Source organism: Bombus vancouverensis, chromosome 10 (genome assembly GCF_051014615.1).
Source record: "Bombus vancouverensis nearcticus chromosome 10, iyBomVanc1_principal, whole genome shotgun sequence".
Taxonomy (NCBI): Eukaryota; Metazoa; Arthropoda; class Insecta; order Hymenoptera; family Apidae; genus Bombus; species Bombus vancouverensis.
Window position 1 is genome coordinate 6,369,100 of NC_134920.1, and position 14,515 is coordinate 6,383,614.

Sequence of the window (14,515 nt, forward strand, 5' to 3'; positions counted from 1 at the left end):
CATTGTCTTTTTTGTCATAAAAATTCCTGCCCCTTTACAATGAATAAAAATGTCATAATTGTGTATAGTGTCATAAATTATCTTTATTAAAACGAAAACTGTAAATATTACATTTTTTGATTTGCTAAAAATTCTCTACTGCGACATTATCAAGCCTAAATTGAATCAACAGTCTAATAACAATAAATTATCTATATTAAATCAACAGCAACGGTAAAAATATTTCCAATTTAAATATCCGCAAATACCATATTCATTCTCTTGCTAAAAACTCTTCACCATAACATTATCAAACCCCTGACCGAACTAGGAAACTAATGACAATAACCTACCCCACAATAGACGTTTAAAGGATCTACTCGACATTCCTGGAGCGGAACGTCGACTTCAGATCTCCCCTAACAAGAACCATCCCGTATCGGTATATTCATGTGGTGGAAAAAAATAACCCTAGTTTTGCAGGAGCCTCTCGGACACCATTAAAAGCAGCCGTCCACGGCCACCCATACCCATACGCAACGTCTATAGTACTCTATGGAGGATACAGTGCCATCGAACATCGCATTAGATTTCCCTCGGGGAAAGTTCGAAAACAGACAAATAGTTTATCTCGCGTTGGAAACTGGTCAGCTACCGTGACTGTCAGATTCCAATAACATTTTTTCATCCACCTCCACGCCATGGTTCAGGCGTCGAGGTAAATGGAATAGCTTGGTATCAAGGGAATACCTGGAGCAACGCACGAAATGGTCGACGATTCGAAAGCTTTCAAGCCAGTTGGGGCTAACCGCGATCCCACTCCTCTGGTTCTGGCATTTCACTCCTCTCGTGGAGACTCTTCAACCATCCCCATTCCTGTCTCTCTCTCGTTCTATATTCGTCCTTTTCCTTCCTTGGCTCCCTATCTCTCGAAAGCCTTCGCCAGGCCGCTGGATAATGGCGATCGTCATTTAGCCACTTCCGGTGGTTCGATAGCGTTGCACGATTTACATGAGAACCTTCTCTGGAATTTCCACGAGATTGCGTGGAGAGGCGAAGGGAGAGAGAGACTGACTGTTCCCCTCGGTTGGAGTTTGACCGTTCTTCATCGGGTTGTTTATTTGTCCCGACTGCCCTCTGGGATCGTGACTCTCACGGATTTCTAGTTTAATCTCGCGGTCAGCACGATGGAAGACGAGCGAAAGGTAAAAGTTATAGGGCAGAGATTGAAGAAAGTTCGTTTTCTTTTTGTGTTTTAATTTTCGTGTAATAGGATATCTATTGATTTATGTATTCTATGGAAGAATAAGAAACAGCGAGTTTGGAGATAGAAATATTGAATTAAATGCATCGTTGCAATGTAAATTGTGATAGCTAACAACTTTCTATATATATCAGAATTATTTTGGTTCTTTATTTCATTCTTCAACATAATTTTCTTCGCTATAATTGATTTGAATAATAACTATTGCAAATATTAATAATAACACGACAAAAATTAATAATACAGTAGATTTAAATATGTAGTGAATAAAATTGAGATTACTGAACTCGTTCATTCCGTTGTCGGTAATGTCACTTATTCAAGTTTGCGAGTGCGTTAACGGTCGCCAGATGGCGATGATTGCGCCGCGATATTACACAGCTTACGCATGCGCAATACGCATAAGTAATCCATCGTCCATCAGTGAAAAGCGTTGTGTGTTGTACGGAGAGAATTATAGCGGGAATGCGTGGTGAAATAAGTGTATTTGTTGCTTCGAAAATGCGAAAAATCGTGCATCGCGATACGATGTAGTTACCGGTATCCGAATTTAGTGGAAATTATGCGGAATTTCTATCCGCGAACATGGTCGATCACTCGTATCGAATGGACGGAGAGGTTAAAACCCACTTTCCTTCCGGCTTCGCCGAGAAGGTGCAGCACGACTGGGTGAAATCGGAGAATCCTGAGACGATAATAACGTGCAAGGATACGAACAATGTGTTAATTTTCTCGAACAAGAGTCTCTGTTGCCGTTCGACCATTAACAATGTAATTTTCTGTTGGGACTTTGAGATCGTGACGAACGGTAAGTGTTGTTTTCTAGTAGTGTTTACATTCATATTTTTTTAAAAATTGGTTGTCGTTGGTCAATTGATTGTATTAATGTGAAAACTTGATTGACAAACTATTGATAATATTGGTAATAAAATAATATTGATGATATTAAATAGTCATTATCAAAGGATCATCATTTTGGAGTAATTGTGTTGATAGTTTATGGAATGAGATGTAGCATTGGGATTTCTTTCTGATGTAGTAATTGTCAAAGGGTTTGTTGCGTTCATTTAGGTAAACAGTTACAAAGAATAGCACTAACCTTGGATCAGAATCGCAGAAATTTTGCATTGAAATCTGTTATGCGTGATACTGTTAATATTGGAATTACAAATGGCCAGGAATGGTACAATTCAGAATTGGACAATTCAAATGTAAACGAAAATGCACTAAAGGAAGAGCATTATTTAGTCAAAATTTGCTTTGTTGCCAATAAATATGGCACGTATCGCCAGAATGTCATTTTTTACTTTGGAGAGTATCCAGTGATAATTCAAAAGATTTGTATGGATTCTGTACCAATCGAAGACTTTACCAGGATTCACGAAGCGACCAATTATCAATTCTCACAGAATCCAAAGATATGGAATAATGGAACGTGCCAGATTTGCAGGTTTGATTCACCTTTTGTATCAACGAAAGACCCAAAGGAGGACAAACTGTCCATGATGTATCCATATCCAGATAGAAGCAATTTTTTCTTGACTCAAGAATCTCTCACAGACGATCGTTTAACTCCAGAAAATTATAGAGGTCGTCTTCATGAGTTAATTACGGTGGAGGAGCTAGCTCGACATGAACAGATAGCTAGATATAATGAAACCTCCTACATGCGTCTTCATAGTTACTACGTTTTGACTTCTGCAGGTGATGGATCCACCATTGCCAAATATGCACCACCGGGTGAACTCTTTGCTCAGGTGCGGTTCCTTCTAACAATTGTACCTTTTTTCTCTTTCTATAATCTTCTGCTACTTTAAACAATAATCTACAATTACTCCTAGTTTCACAAGTACATATAAATTCGCATTTTGTTTAGTACAGTTGTCCCGCACTTTCTCGATTTTGTGTGCATACAAAAAATTGAATATATGATGAATTTTTTACCACAGCTGCCGCTAAGCCGCAGTATCTCAGAAGATACGAAAAGCGGCAGGCTGTTCCTGAGAGGTTGCAATAAAGTACTCTTGAAGAGCTTATCACAATCGTCGAATGTAATATACGAAGCGTACATAGAGGATAAGTGCACGCACACGGTGTACGTTAGATTGTCGAAAGAGTGTGTGCATGCGTTAAACTTGACAGCCAATACGGATGTACACGTGCAAGTTCAATTCCTATTGAATCGGTTGCCCTTCTGCGAGTGGCACAGGAGCGTGGATAGTTTGCCCGACATTGGCCTAGTATTTCTAAACAAAGCTCACAAAAATATGGAAGAAAGTAGTTTTCTAAATTTGTTAGGCACAAACGCGAGCAGTTTCGGATTTTCCTTGCTGAACGTAGAACAGGAAAAGGCATTGGCGGTAATAACAGCCTCTATTAATATCTCCATGCCACCGATCTTGCTACTAGGACCATTTGGAACCGGGAAAACGTTTACTATTGCTCAGGCACTACGATTTTTGCTGACAACGAGCTCAGAATATAAAATCCTACTCTGCACACACAGCAACAGCGCGGCAGATCTTTATGTCAAAGAATTCTTCGACGTTTGGTATAAATGTGAAAATAATCCACGATTGAAACCAGTCAGAATCTATTACAAAGGTAGATCCAGGAACACGGTACGTCTGCTCAGAAGAAACAAATTTCCTTGATCGAAGAGTTCCCCTTCTGCTCTCATTCCCCCATTTCAGGTACATCCAGTGGTTCAGGAGTACAGTTTGATGAAACCGAACGGTACCTTCCGCAATCCGACCGAGGAAGACCTTAGAGACTGTGGTTTGATCGTGACCACTTTGGCCACGTCTAGCTCTCTAACCAGCTTAAATCTAATGTTCACGCATATAGTGATCGATGAGGCTGCTCAAGCATTAGAGTGCGAAGTCCTCATACCTTTAGCCTTAGCTACCCCACAAACTCGTTTAGTTCTGGCCGGCGATCAGATGCAACTTGCGCCAGAAATATATAGTGACCTAGCTAGCGAACGGGGTCTGGGTATAAGTTTATTGGAAAGGATCTATGGAATGTACCCACAAACTCATCCATGCAGGATTCACCTGCATGAGAATTATCGTGCTCATGAGGACATCATTAAATTTACCTCGGAGATGTTTTACGACGGAATCGTCAAGTCTCCTAGCCAAACACACCACATAGACATAATACAGCACCCCACGTTAAAGCCTTTAACCTTTTATGCTGTTCAAGGCGTGGAAGTGCAGGTACGTTTACCGTCAGGAGAATTTTGAAGATAGAATAATCGTTGGAATATAGTACATTTTCTGTTTGCAAGAATGAGTGTTACATAATGGAATGAATGTGATAATTTACGCTTGCATTGTACCTATAATTAACACCTGCACCTATTGTTGCTTCAAACTATTATCTTCATTGGAAGAATTTGTTTTCTGTTTACACATCAAATTCCATTGCAACACGTATCTTAAGCGTTCAGATATAACACATCAAATCCGTAACAAACCATGTATTTCCTGATCCAACCACAGATACCTGTTGCTTCATCTTCACCATTGTACCGGACACCCACTGTTGCTTGTAACATCTCTCGGTCAGCGTGATATGACACAACGCATCCATAGAACCATTACTGCTCTCCATCACTCCAACCTCGGTCTCATCACTTTAAATCAATGATCCTACCAAGAATTCACACCGATGGAACTCTTCGCTCAACGTAACTTTGTTTTTCTTTCCTATCAGGACATCCACTCGACAGGCTACGCGAACATGAACGAGGTATTCGAGCTCGTTAACCGTGTGCAGGAGCTGCGTAACAATTGGCCAACGGATCGTTGGGGTGCCTATGGTGAAAAGTCAATCGGTGTGCTCGTCTACTACGCGGAGCAGGTGCAGAGGATTCGTGCGGAACTGAGGGAACGCAGGATGACGGACGTGTCGGTGGAGAGGGTGTTAAACGTTCAGGGGAAGCAGTTCATCGCTGTGTTTATCAGCACGGTGCGTACCAAGCACTGCTGTCGATACTCCGCGGAGAGGAACGTGAAGGACTATGGCTTCTTGACCAATCCCAGACTTCTGAACACTGCTATGACACGGGCTAAATGTCTGGTAGCAGTGGTAGGCGATCCTGTTGCTCTGTTCACCATTGGTTCCTGCAGGAAGCTCTGGCAGAGATACCTGGAGATAGCTGATTTACGCGGTATCGACAGGGAAACTCTGAAGTATCTTTTGAGTCTGGTACCCGAGCTTCCGTTGATTACACCGCTGAACCCATTAGCGAGGGAGTTTGTACCCAGAAATAGTTTTTATCTGGTGGAGTACGTGCCGGTTCCAATGCTGTATCCGGTGTTCCATTATCCCTTTTATTCTGCGTAAGGTCGGCGGGAATGCTGTGTTGAAGTCGAACGATCTGGTCGTTGTGCGTCGTTGTTCTTAAAAGTACCGACTTGACTTTAAATGTTTTAGATTATCTTTTCCTCCCTCCCCCGTAATCTTATTGCATTGGAAGAGAAAAATTGACTCTGCGGTGCATTGTTGATTTATATAAGTGATTTTTTTAGACGATGATGGTTTTATTATTCATGGTATAACGTTGTGACAATGAATGAGGAGATGTTGAGAATTTGTGGATCGGTGCAATGTACCAATGTTGGATTAAAAGGGTTAATTGATTGATTAGCTACGATGTTTTGAATGTACATACATATATCTATATCACTGTGTCGGTTTTTGGGATTACTAATCCTTAGAGTGTCTCTCTTTCTGTGAATAGATTTAAGAAATTAACTAACTGTTACTAATAGATTAGATTCTGTTCTTAATTTTACGATGTGTCTTTGAAAATCTGTCTATTATAGATTGTATCGTTTCTTTATCATTTCATCTTATCTGTTTGTCAGAGATGCATCTGTGTGGAGACTGTGCAACTTATGTTACGACACTACAAGTACCGATATATTATAGAAATATATTTTTTATTAGTTCCACGTAGCTTTGGATGAACCTTTCAATTCCCTTTTCATGTAGTACTAAGGCGATCCTATTTAAATTCGATCCTATTCAATATCCGAAAAAATTCTTTTCGTAAATATATCTCATCAGAAGTAATAATCATCACTACCGGTCGAATAATGAAAAATTAATCACTTGTATTATTAAATAATAGAAGTAGAAGCACGGCTTTCATCAACCAAATATTCTTTTTTCTTTTTCGTTAAATACTGATATTTCATAGAAATGTGTGCTATATTTAATACTTAATTTTTATTTTCATTATGAAAGGAAATTATATCATGCTATATTTCCGAGATCTTACCGAAAGCTTGTCTGAATAAACATTTCCTCCGGAACCAGCAGGTGTTTGACTTACGGAATGGTAGTGTATATTCGTGCGAATGCCTGGGTATAAAGCAAACCAGTTTCTAGACAAGTGACACTAGTTTGTCTGGGCGATTCATATTCGCGGGCTGCAAGAGCCAAATGGTCACCGACGACCCTCGAATGGCTGAAAAGGGAGGCGAAAGAGCGAAAAGCGGTTCGTGGATTCTTTTGAAAAGCTCGTCGCTTCCGTTTCGCGCGTCGCATGAATACGGGACCAAACAAAGCCGTTTCGTTTGCTTTTATTTCCGTAATTAAGGACTACTCTGATAGCCATATCGGCTAGGTAGTCCTATAAATAAAAAAGAAAAAAGGATAAATTCTCTTAAAACCAATTTCTATCGTAATTGCTATCCCGATCCTTCTTTAACGACGTATTGTTTGCGAAAACCTAAACTCGCGGATTTTAATTTCAATCGCAGTCAATAATTATTGCAACTGGAGATAGATAGAAATGTCGAATCTGTTCGGTTGCTACTAATTGGTTACATGTCTCGTTTTTGAGAGGATGTTTTTTGATACAATTATTTTTGTAGTATTATTTGTTGGTATTGTACAGACTTTTGTTTTATTTTTTTTGGAGTGATAATTGGCTCGTATCGTGGAATTTTATAAAATATCCCTCCATACGAATGTTTTTCGATTTTTCTTTACCCAGTGTATTAAAATACTGATTTAATTTTGAAATATATATTTTTCGAACTTTCTCGTAATTAGATACAAATAAAAGACAAGAAAACAACAAAAACGTGATAGAATTAAAAACTAGAGCGACACTTGCGTAATATGTTTTTCCATGTCTACCCTAATAATAGTGTATTTATTATCGTGTAGAGCGATTTGAAACATTTTTATTACAATTTGTCTTCCCATCGATTACTATGAGAAAGAAAAAGCTTGGAAAATAAATCGTCTATACCCGCTGTTATTAATATTGTTTATTATTAATTATTGTTATTAGACTACGGATTTTTGTCCAAATTTATATTTTCATGAGCAGAATTGAAAGAATAGGACTTGAATAAAAATTTGTTTTATCTATTAAATGTTATAAAGACCTATCTACTACATTTTGCACAAAAATCCAGTTTAATTGTTATTAAGTTCTGTTAGCATCGGAATAAGTTGTTTCTGATATAACACGTGTGATGACTTATGCGCGATAAAGAGTGAAGGAAAAGAGAGGGTGGGGACAAATGAGACAAGAAGGGAGCAAGCGAATGAGCACTCGTAGTTAAACTCAATTTCCCTCTAACAAGGTGGTGTATCGCCGGGGGCATCAGCGGAATTCCAGCGATATTCTTACTCTCTCGGTCGCGGTGGGACGACAAGTCGACCGAGCGCGTAGAATTTATCTTTCCTCGTTCTTTCCCTTGGGTACATAGTAATTTTTTAATTTCATTCGCTGGAGTGTATCGCACATATATTTTGCCTACAGTTTACTCATTACTTTTGATTACATTGCAGAAACATTTTTTTGGGGTTGGCCAAGTGTCTTGGGCTACTCGAGGTAGTTAAAAACATGACACTTGAAAACTGTTCTTTGTCTGGCTGTTATTTTTTTTCTTCTTTCTATCATATTGCTTGTTTTGAATTCTCTGAAGCTCTGTTGATATTCCTTTATAAAAAACATATTACTTCATACTTTAACATAACGTTCTTCTTCTGACATTTTTATGATACTCTCTTATTTCTGATGTATAAATATTATTTTCTCTGTGCTGTTTTTGTGGCTTCCTTTTTAATCCCTCTTACACTGTTTTTTTCTATTATACTAATTCCGTTCTTAAATCCTTTATGTAACTTGTCTTTTTTTCCGTTTGTTGTTTTGTTTTTTGTTTTGGTGTTTATACACTGCTTTGTCGTTGCTACGCTGCCTTTGTTTTCTTCTTTTGTCATTGCACTTTCTCTTATGCTTGGAATTTTTCACTCCTGAGAACATCTGGATTCTCTTGTTATGATAAGATTTTTCATAGAACCCCTCCTTGTAAAGAGATTGTTTCCTTAAATGTGGAAACTTTCCATCACAATAAAGTATACTCCAGGGAAACACTGTTGAAGGTAAGCTAGTGAGAGTGATATATTCTTTCTCACCATAAAATTCGAAGTGGTTACTGTCCATGAAAACAGTTCTATAGAATCTAAAAATGGGAACTGTACTCCTAGGAACATCCACAATAGTAAGATCGTCATTTTGAAAAAAAAAAAAAAAAAGAAAAATGATCAGGAGAACACTCTTCACATCAGGCACTACTCTATATGTAGATCACTGTAGATCTGTAGAAATCGAAGACGTAGGAATAGATTCGAGTTTCCTAAGAAAAGAGCCGGCAACCAAGACGGATGCTATCTACGAAAGTCGATAATTGGAGTAGAATGAGTATCTTCAGAAACGACCAGGCTGGTTAGGTAGTCGTTAAAAATAATTGTAGAAAAAATTTGGAGATAATAGATCATTATTTACATATGAAAACAGACCACTGTTATCTATTGATTGACCACTGGATGAACGTCATCCTTGTCAAGTAGTTGGGCAAGAGATAGTTGGTCCAACTTTGGACACCATGCACTTGTAAAACGACGAGTGATACTTAACCTGGAAAAGTACCTGGTTGCTAGCAAGTGCATCGTAGTGACACTAGAGTCAACTTTTCTTTAATGAGATGAATATATTCCTTCTTATTACATATTATTTTTTCCTGAATTTGTGTTACATATTCATCTTGTTTGTTTATTTATGTTATATTATAACTGTCCAGTTAATTGTTATTTATTTATTTTGTCCCCTTCATGGATTTCATCGATCTTAATTTATATACGCGTGTTGTATACTAATTATGCAGTTGATGCATCACTTGATTTCCCTGATAAGAAGTAGATTAACAGATAAATAAACAAACAGGTCAGAGGTTAATGTTTATATGAATTGATATAAATACAAGAAACCTTTGGAAGCTTAATTAGGATCGCGTCATCTATTCATATTTTTGACTCGGTTCTTTCTCTGTAGTATATTATACATTCTGAATGTCACTGCACTAATGGATGTCACCACTTGAGCTTTTAATTTGAGACCAGACTGTCTATAAAACATACCATTACATTAACATCCTCAATAATATCAACTTACTAACGATCCACTAAAACAGTATTTTTCTTTCTATGATAACTCGAACGCTTCGATATTAATATGAAAGCTATTGAGGGTCCTATAGGAGAAATATCATAAGGAAAATATATTTAATTACAAAATCAAATGCAAAGATATACTTCTTGGTGTGGAATTGGTTAACGACATATTGAGTATAAAGATTGCTTTTCTATAAATGATTTCTTAAACATTTAAAATTCCAGAATGCTGTTAATAGATTATACAATATATTATTATCCGAGTACATGGAACTCGACATGCGCCAAACAAGTTACTATAATCAACGTGAAATCCATTATTGAGCAAACAATGTACCACTACATTAACAGATTCACCGACATTAACTTGCCTATAATCACATATTATCACAACGTCCCAGCGATATCCGGAATTATGCGACGATCAATACGGCGAAGACGTATTACTACGCGATCTCTCCTTGCATGCTAATACTTGTGCCATGAACATCGTGTAGATCCACGCGTTATGTACACTTTGCACAAAAGACGCGAGTACTATCGCGTGTTTCAGCTCGTCGTTCGAAGGAGCCAATAGGTCTCGTGGTTCTCAGCCAATACGATACTACTCAGTGTTGAACTCTGAGGTAAAACGATGAAATATTATAGCGTAGTATTAATATCGTTCTCCAACGGTGTGTCGTCGTTCTTATTGCGCCATGCCTCGAGTATTACACAGGATCTCTACGAAGAAGATAAACTTCTTGTATCGCTTTTTAGTGGACAGGTATTTTATCAATGTAACGCAAGAAATTAATGGAGAAGTTTAATGTGATGAACGTTATGGAGGAAATTGTTAAGAACGGCAATATTTCATATTTATTTAATTGAAAGAATGGATAACAACATAAACGCCAAATATCGTCGTTTTTTAATTATTTCTTTCACGACATTCGTTGCATGAAATTTTTCCGTACATTTCTTGCTTTATATGTTGATAAAACTGTTTACTATTGTTTAATTCCAAGAACGCATAATAATATCGATAGCTGCAATTAATAATTAAAGACTCTCCTTTTTGTATTTTGTGACATTTTTGATTATTTATACATTTTTTATTACACTTTGCTTATCCCGTCATTTCGTAAAAATAACAGGCTACTGTAACACGAAGTTTTCACCGTATAAATTCTTGCAATACAAGCAATTATTTTTAATTAATACGAGTATAAATATTGCAGCTAAAAAATTTCAAACACCAAATATCGTTGCTACAAATTTTATACTTGTATGTATAATATCATTTGCCAATTTTATACTTCAAAATTCAAATAAAACGTAAAATATATGGTAACAACAGAGTACCGCCACTGGAAACACGATATACTGATACTGAGTATGAATTTCTCCAAAGACACCGTGTATACAGATCTGCGACTCTACTCCTCTCCCATCCATATTTATACCCATGAAACTGGGTCGCCATAGTTATCGTCGCAATGGTACCATGCAACATACAATTTTTCGATCGACGTAAAAATCCAAAGACCATAACCATACATTTCTGCCAGTCACTCCCATGTAGCAAGATCTTTAATTTTCATGGGTGGTTGGTCGCCGTATAAATACGAATTCGATTCGGCCATGGCTGTTTTGTTCCTTTAAATTCTAAATGTATCGCGTTAACAGCATGTGCAATTCGCATCGAGGTCGTCTTGCCATGGTCAATATATGGCCCCATTTCCGATGTTGTCGCGCAAGATCGGCACGATAATTTTCGTGGCTCGTTGGCTGTTGGTTTTCCGAGCGTTTAACCAACCACGCGATGGATCGTCGCCGCCGGAAGTCGATTATAACGTAACAATTTAGCCGGGGCCGACGCTGCAGTCGGCTAACAAATTTTCGAGAGGGTAGCGGCCGGGACGATGAACTTTCGCCATTAACGATCACGAGTATTGTTTCCAGCTTTTTCGTCGCTACCGTTTAAACGATCGGCGGGTGCATTCTGATGAAGTGCCGTTTGATGGTTTTCGATTCGAATTGTTCGCCGAGCGAAATAGGACGCGCGGTTGGAGGGACCGTGTTAAGTGGTATTTTTTTTTTTTTTTTTTTTGGTAATCCTAGGCTGAATGTGTCGAGTAATTAGCGTGAAATGTGTCTCTTGGTTTCTCTAATTAATGTTTATTACCTTGTTCTTCTTGCAAAGGTAGCGACCGCTCTTTATTTTTAAAATATTTCTCCTTCTAATTGCTTTAGATAATAAATTGTTGACATGGAATGCTCCTTCAATGTTTCTTCGATCAATGTTCTTTATCACGTTGTTCTTCTCACTAGAAATTAGCTAGCGATAGTTCCTTTCTTTAATTCTTTCGATTAATAATTCTAAAACAATACCAAACATCTAATGAATCTCTGATTGATTTCTTTATTCAATGTTTCATAATACTTTATTTTTCCTACAAATGCAGTAATAATTTTCAATTTCTCTTCCGTTAATTCTCAATATCTCTTTTATATTCTTCCAATTGATTCTTCTGTATTTTCTCCGACAGAATTGTTTCTTGTTATTACATTTATTATAACGTACATCGTTATAGCCACGAAGAGTAATTTCCTCTTTTACTTTTTTTCAACTCGATCATAAGTTATATCATACAGCAATTAATAGATGTCGTACGAAGAAGATACGAAGGGAGCGTCCGCTAATTCGCGTAAATGACTTAACATTTTCCGGGACCAAGAAATCCTATCTACCCTTCCACGACTAAAGCCAATTAGTCGGTGTTTCTTTCGAAAACGTCCCACCCTAATCTGGTCTCGGGGTGTAGCGTCGAACAAGATCAACTTCCCGGCTTGTCCAAGCAACTTTTTCCTAATTGCATCGTGCTTATCGCGATACAGAGACGAGGACCGGTTCGCGAGCGGTGCCTAGGGCAATTTCGTCGCTAATTGAAATTTTTACCAGCGCCAGCGCCCCAATAGAAGGCCTGCAAAAATTGGATAACGTCTTTTCGTGAACTTTTCATCGTGATGCAGCGAGAAAAAAAAAAGAAGGAAGAAGAATGTTATAAATATTTGGTGAGAGAGCTTCGGGGAGCTTAGATGGTTCTTAAGGTAGATTTTATTCTAATTAAAGCGGGTTTAAAATTTCGAAGAATTCTCTTGCGCTGAATTTTAAGAATTCTTGCTGGATTCTTACAATTTCTTACGAGGGGAAAGAATTTTCATATGTCGTTCGTTATGTCACGGTGGATAGTGATATTTTACGATATTGTGGTACGTAATATATCGGAAATTCTTTGTTTCGGTATTCTCCAACAGTATTTTAATTATTCGATAGCTTACATCTTCTTATTTACTTTAGTCTTTGAAAGTAGTTTTTGACTATTGTTGGCCCAATAATTCTGCTTGCCTCGAGTATCTCTATTATTTCAAACAATAGTTACGATCTCGATGAAACAGCGGATTTTATATCTAAAATTTCCTGAAATATTATGGCTTCCGGTATAAGGATTATATGCAGAATGTATGGCGCAATATATCGAGAACAGGTGTGTAACGTGGACATAAGTGCGCATGTTTGAATTGAATCCCTAAACATTTTGTATTCAACGATAGCGGACGGATTTGCTCGAGCTACCATACAATCGACTTGCTTCAGTAGATAGATCCGCTTTTCTCGCTTAAGGGGTTAAGGAAAAATCTTTCTCTTGTCTGACCTTAAAGAAGAACTCTTTTAGACATCAAAGGAGCCTTTAGTGCCTTGGACCGTCTAACATTCGATTCACAGTTCGACTCACGTGTTAATTTCCTACAATTCTTATTTTAGGGAACAGGAAAGAGAAAGTGTTCGTTCCCCGCGGTTATTCAAAATATTAAATTTCCCTTGACAATCACAATGTTAAAAATAAAAGAATTTGATAAAGTAAACGAACCGAACAAACATTATAAATGAAACGTTGCATCAATGGAATATCGGTGGTTGATTCTAAAATTTTTCACCAATGGGTAGCATTTAAGAATCAATGACTCAAGCTTTATTCATATTACAAATTATTTTCTTTAAAATTGAAATGTTGCCGATTTTAATGAAATTAAAAGTGAGAAAGCAGATAATCAGCGCTGCGCATTTTATTATACGCTTTGGCACTGGAAATGTGTAAAGTTTAGTTTCTCGCTGATTTTACGACCGCGGTGTATCAGCTACGATAAATTCCACACCACGAAGAAACCTCTAAGACTGAGATTAATCGCCGGTTAATTAAGACACGTTGGAGGCAAGGATAATTTTATCAGGCAGCTAGCTATTGCCAGGGTTAATGCTACGGTGATATTGGCCGAGCTAGATACGCCGATGACAGCCGCAGCTTGATATACATCCCTGGCATTGTCGCGGAGAGACGCCAGACACCCTTCCGCGTGTAACACGCGCGCGCACACGCGTATATATCTATACAAGGTGCTCCGTAATTCATGTATAGTGTATAGTGCAAGGAAATAGCGACGGAGATACGATGGAGACGAAGATAAAAAAATAACAGAATTGCGTTGGAGGTTTGGAGAAAATTTTTGAAAAAATCGAGTTTGAAAACTTGTCAAGTATACGTAGATTTGTATAATTTCCAAGCAGACAGGAGTAGATAATTGATAACAAGTTATTTTATAGCGAAAGTAGATCGAAAATGGAGAATACAATTTTTTCGTTTAAAGCCTCATTTTCAAGAAAATTAACTTATTGATATTCCCACAAATAAAAATTGCTAGATAAAAGTAAAAAAAAATATCTTGTTAGGGATTGATCAATGACAA

At 37.7% G+C, this 14,515-nt stretch overlaps 2 protein-coding genes across 6 annotated transcripts in view; one reads left to right on the forward strand and one right to left on the reverse strand.

The window, feature by feature from the left end:
• The window catches only part of PH4alphaEFB (prolyl 4-hydroxylase subunit alpha-1), a 378,836-nt gene that overhangs the window by 27,396 nt on the left and 336,925 nt on the right, over positions 1-14,515 (reverse strand). The window lies entirely within an intron of this gene.
• Positions 1,660-6,211, forward strand: LOC117157787 (Helicase with zinc finger). Its single transcript, XM_033336044.2, has 5 exons — positions 1,660-2,051; positions 2,315-3,000; positions 3,193-3,864; positions 3,937-4,464; positions 4,964-6,211. Exons 1-5 carry the CDS (start codon positions 1,829-1,831, stop codon positions 5,594-5,596), a joined length of 2,742 nt encoding a protein of 913 aa, XP_033191935.1. The 5' UTR covers positions 1,660-1,828; the 3' UTR covers positions 5,597-6,211.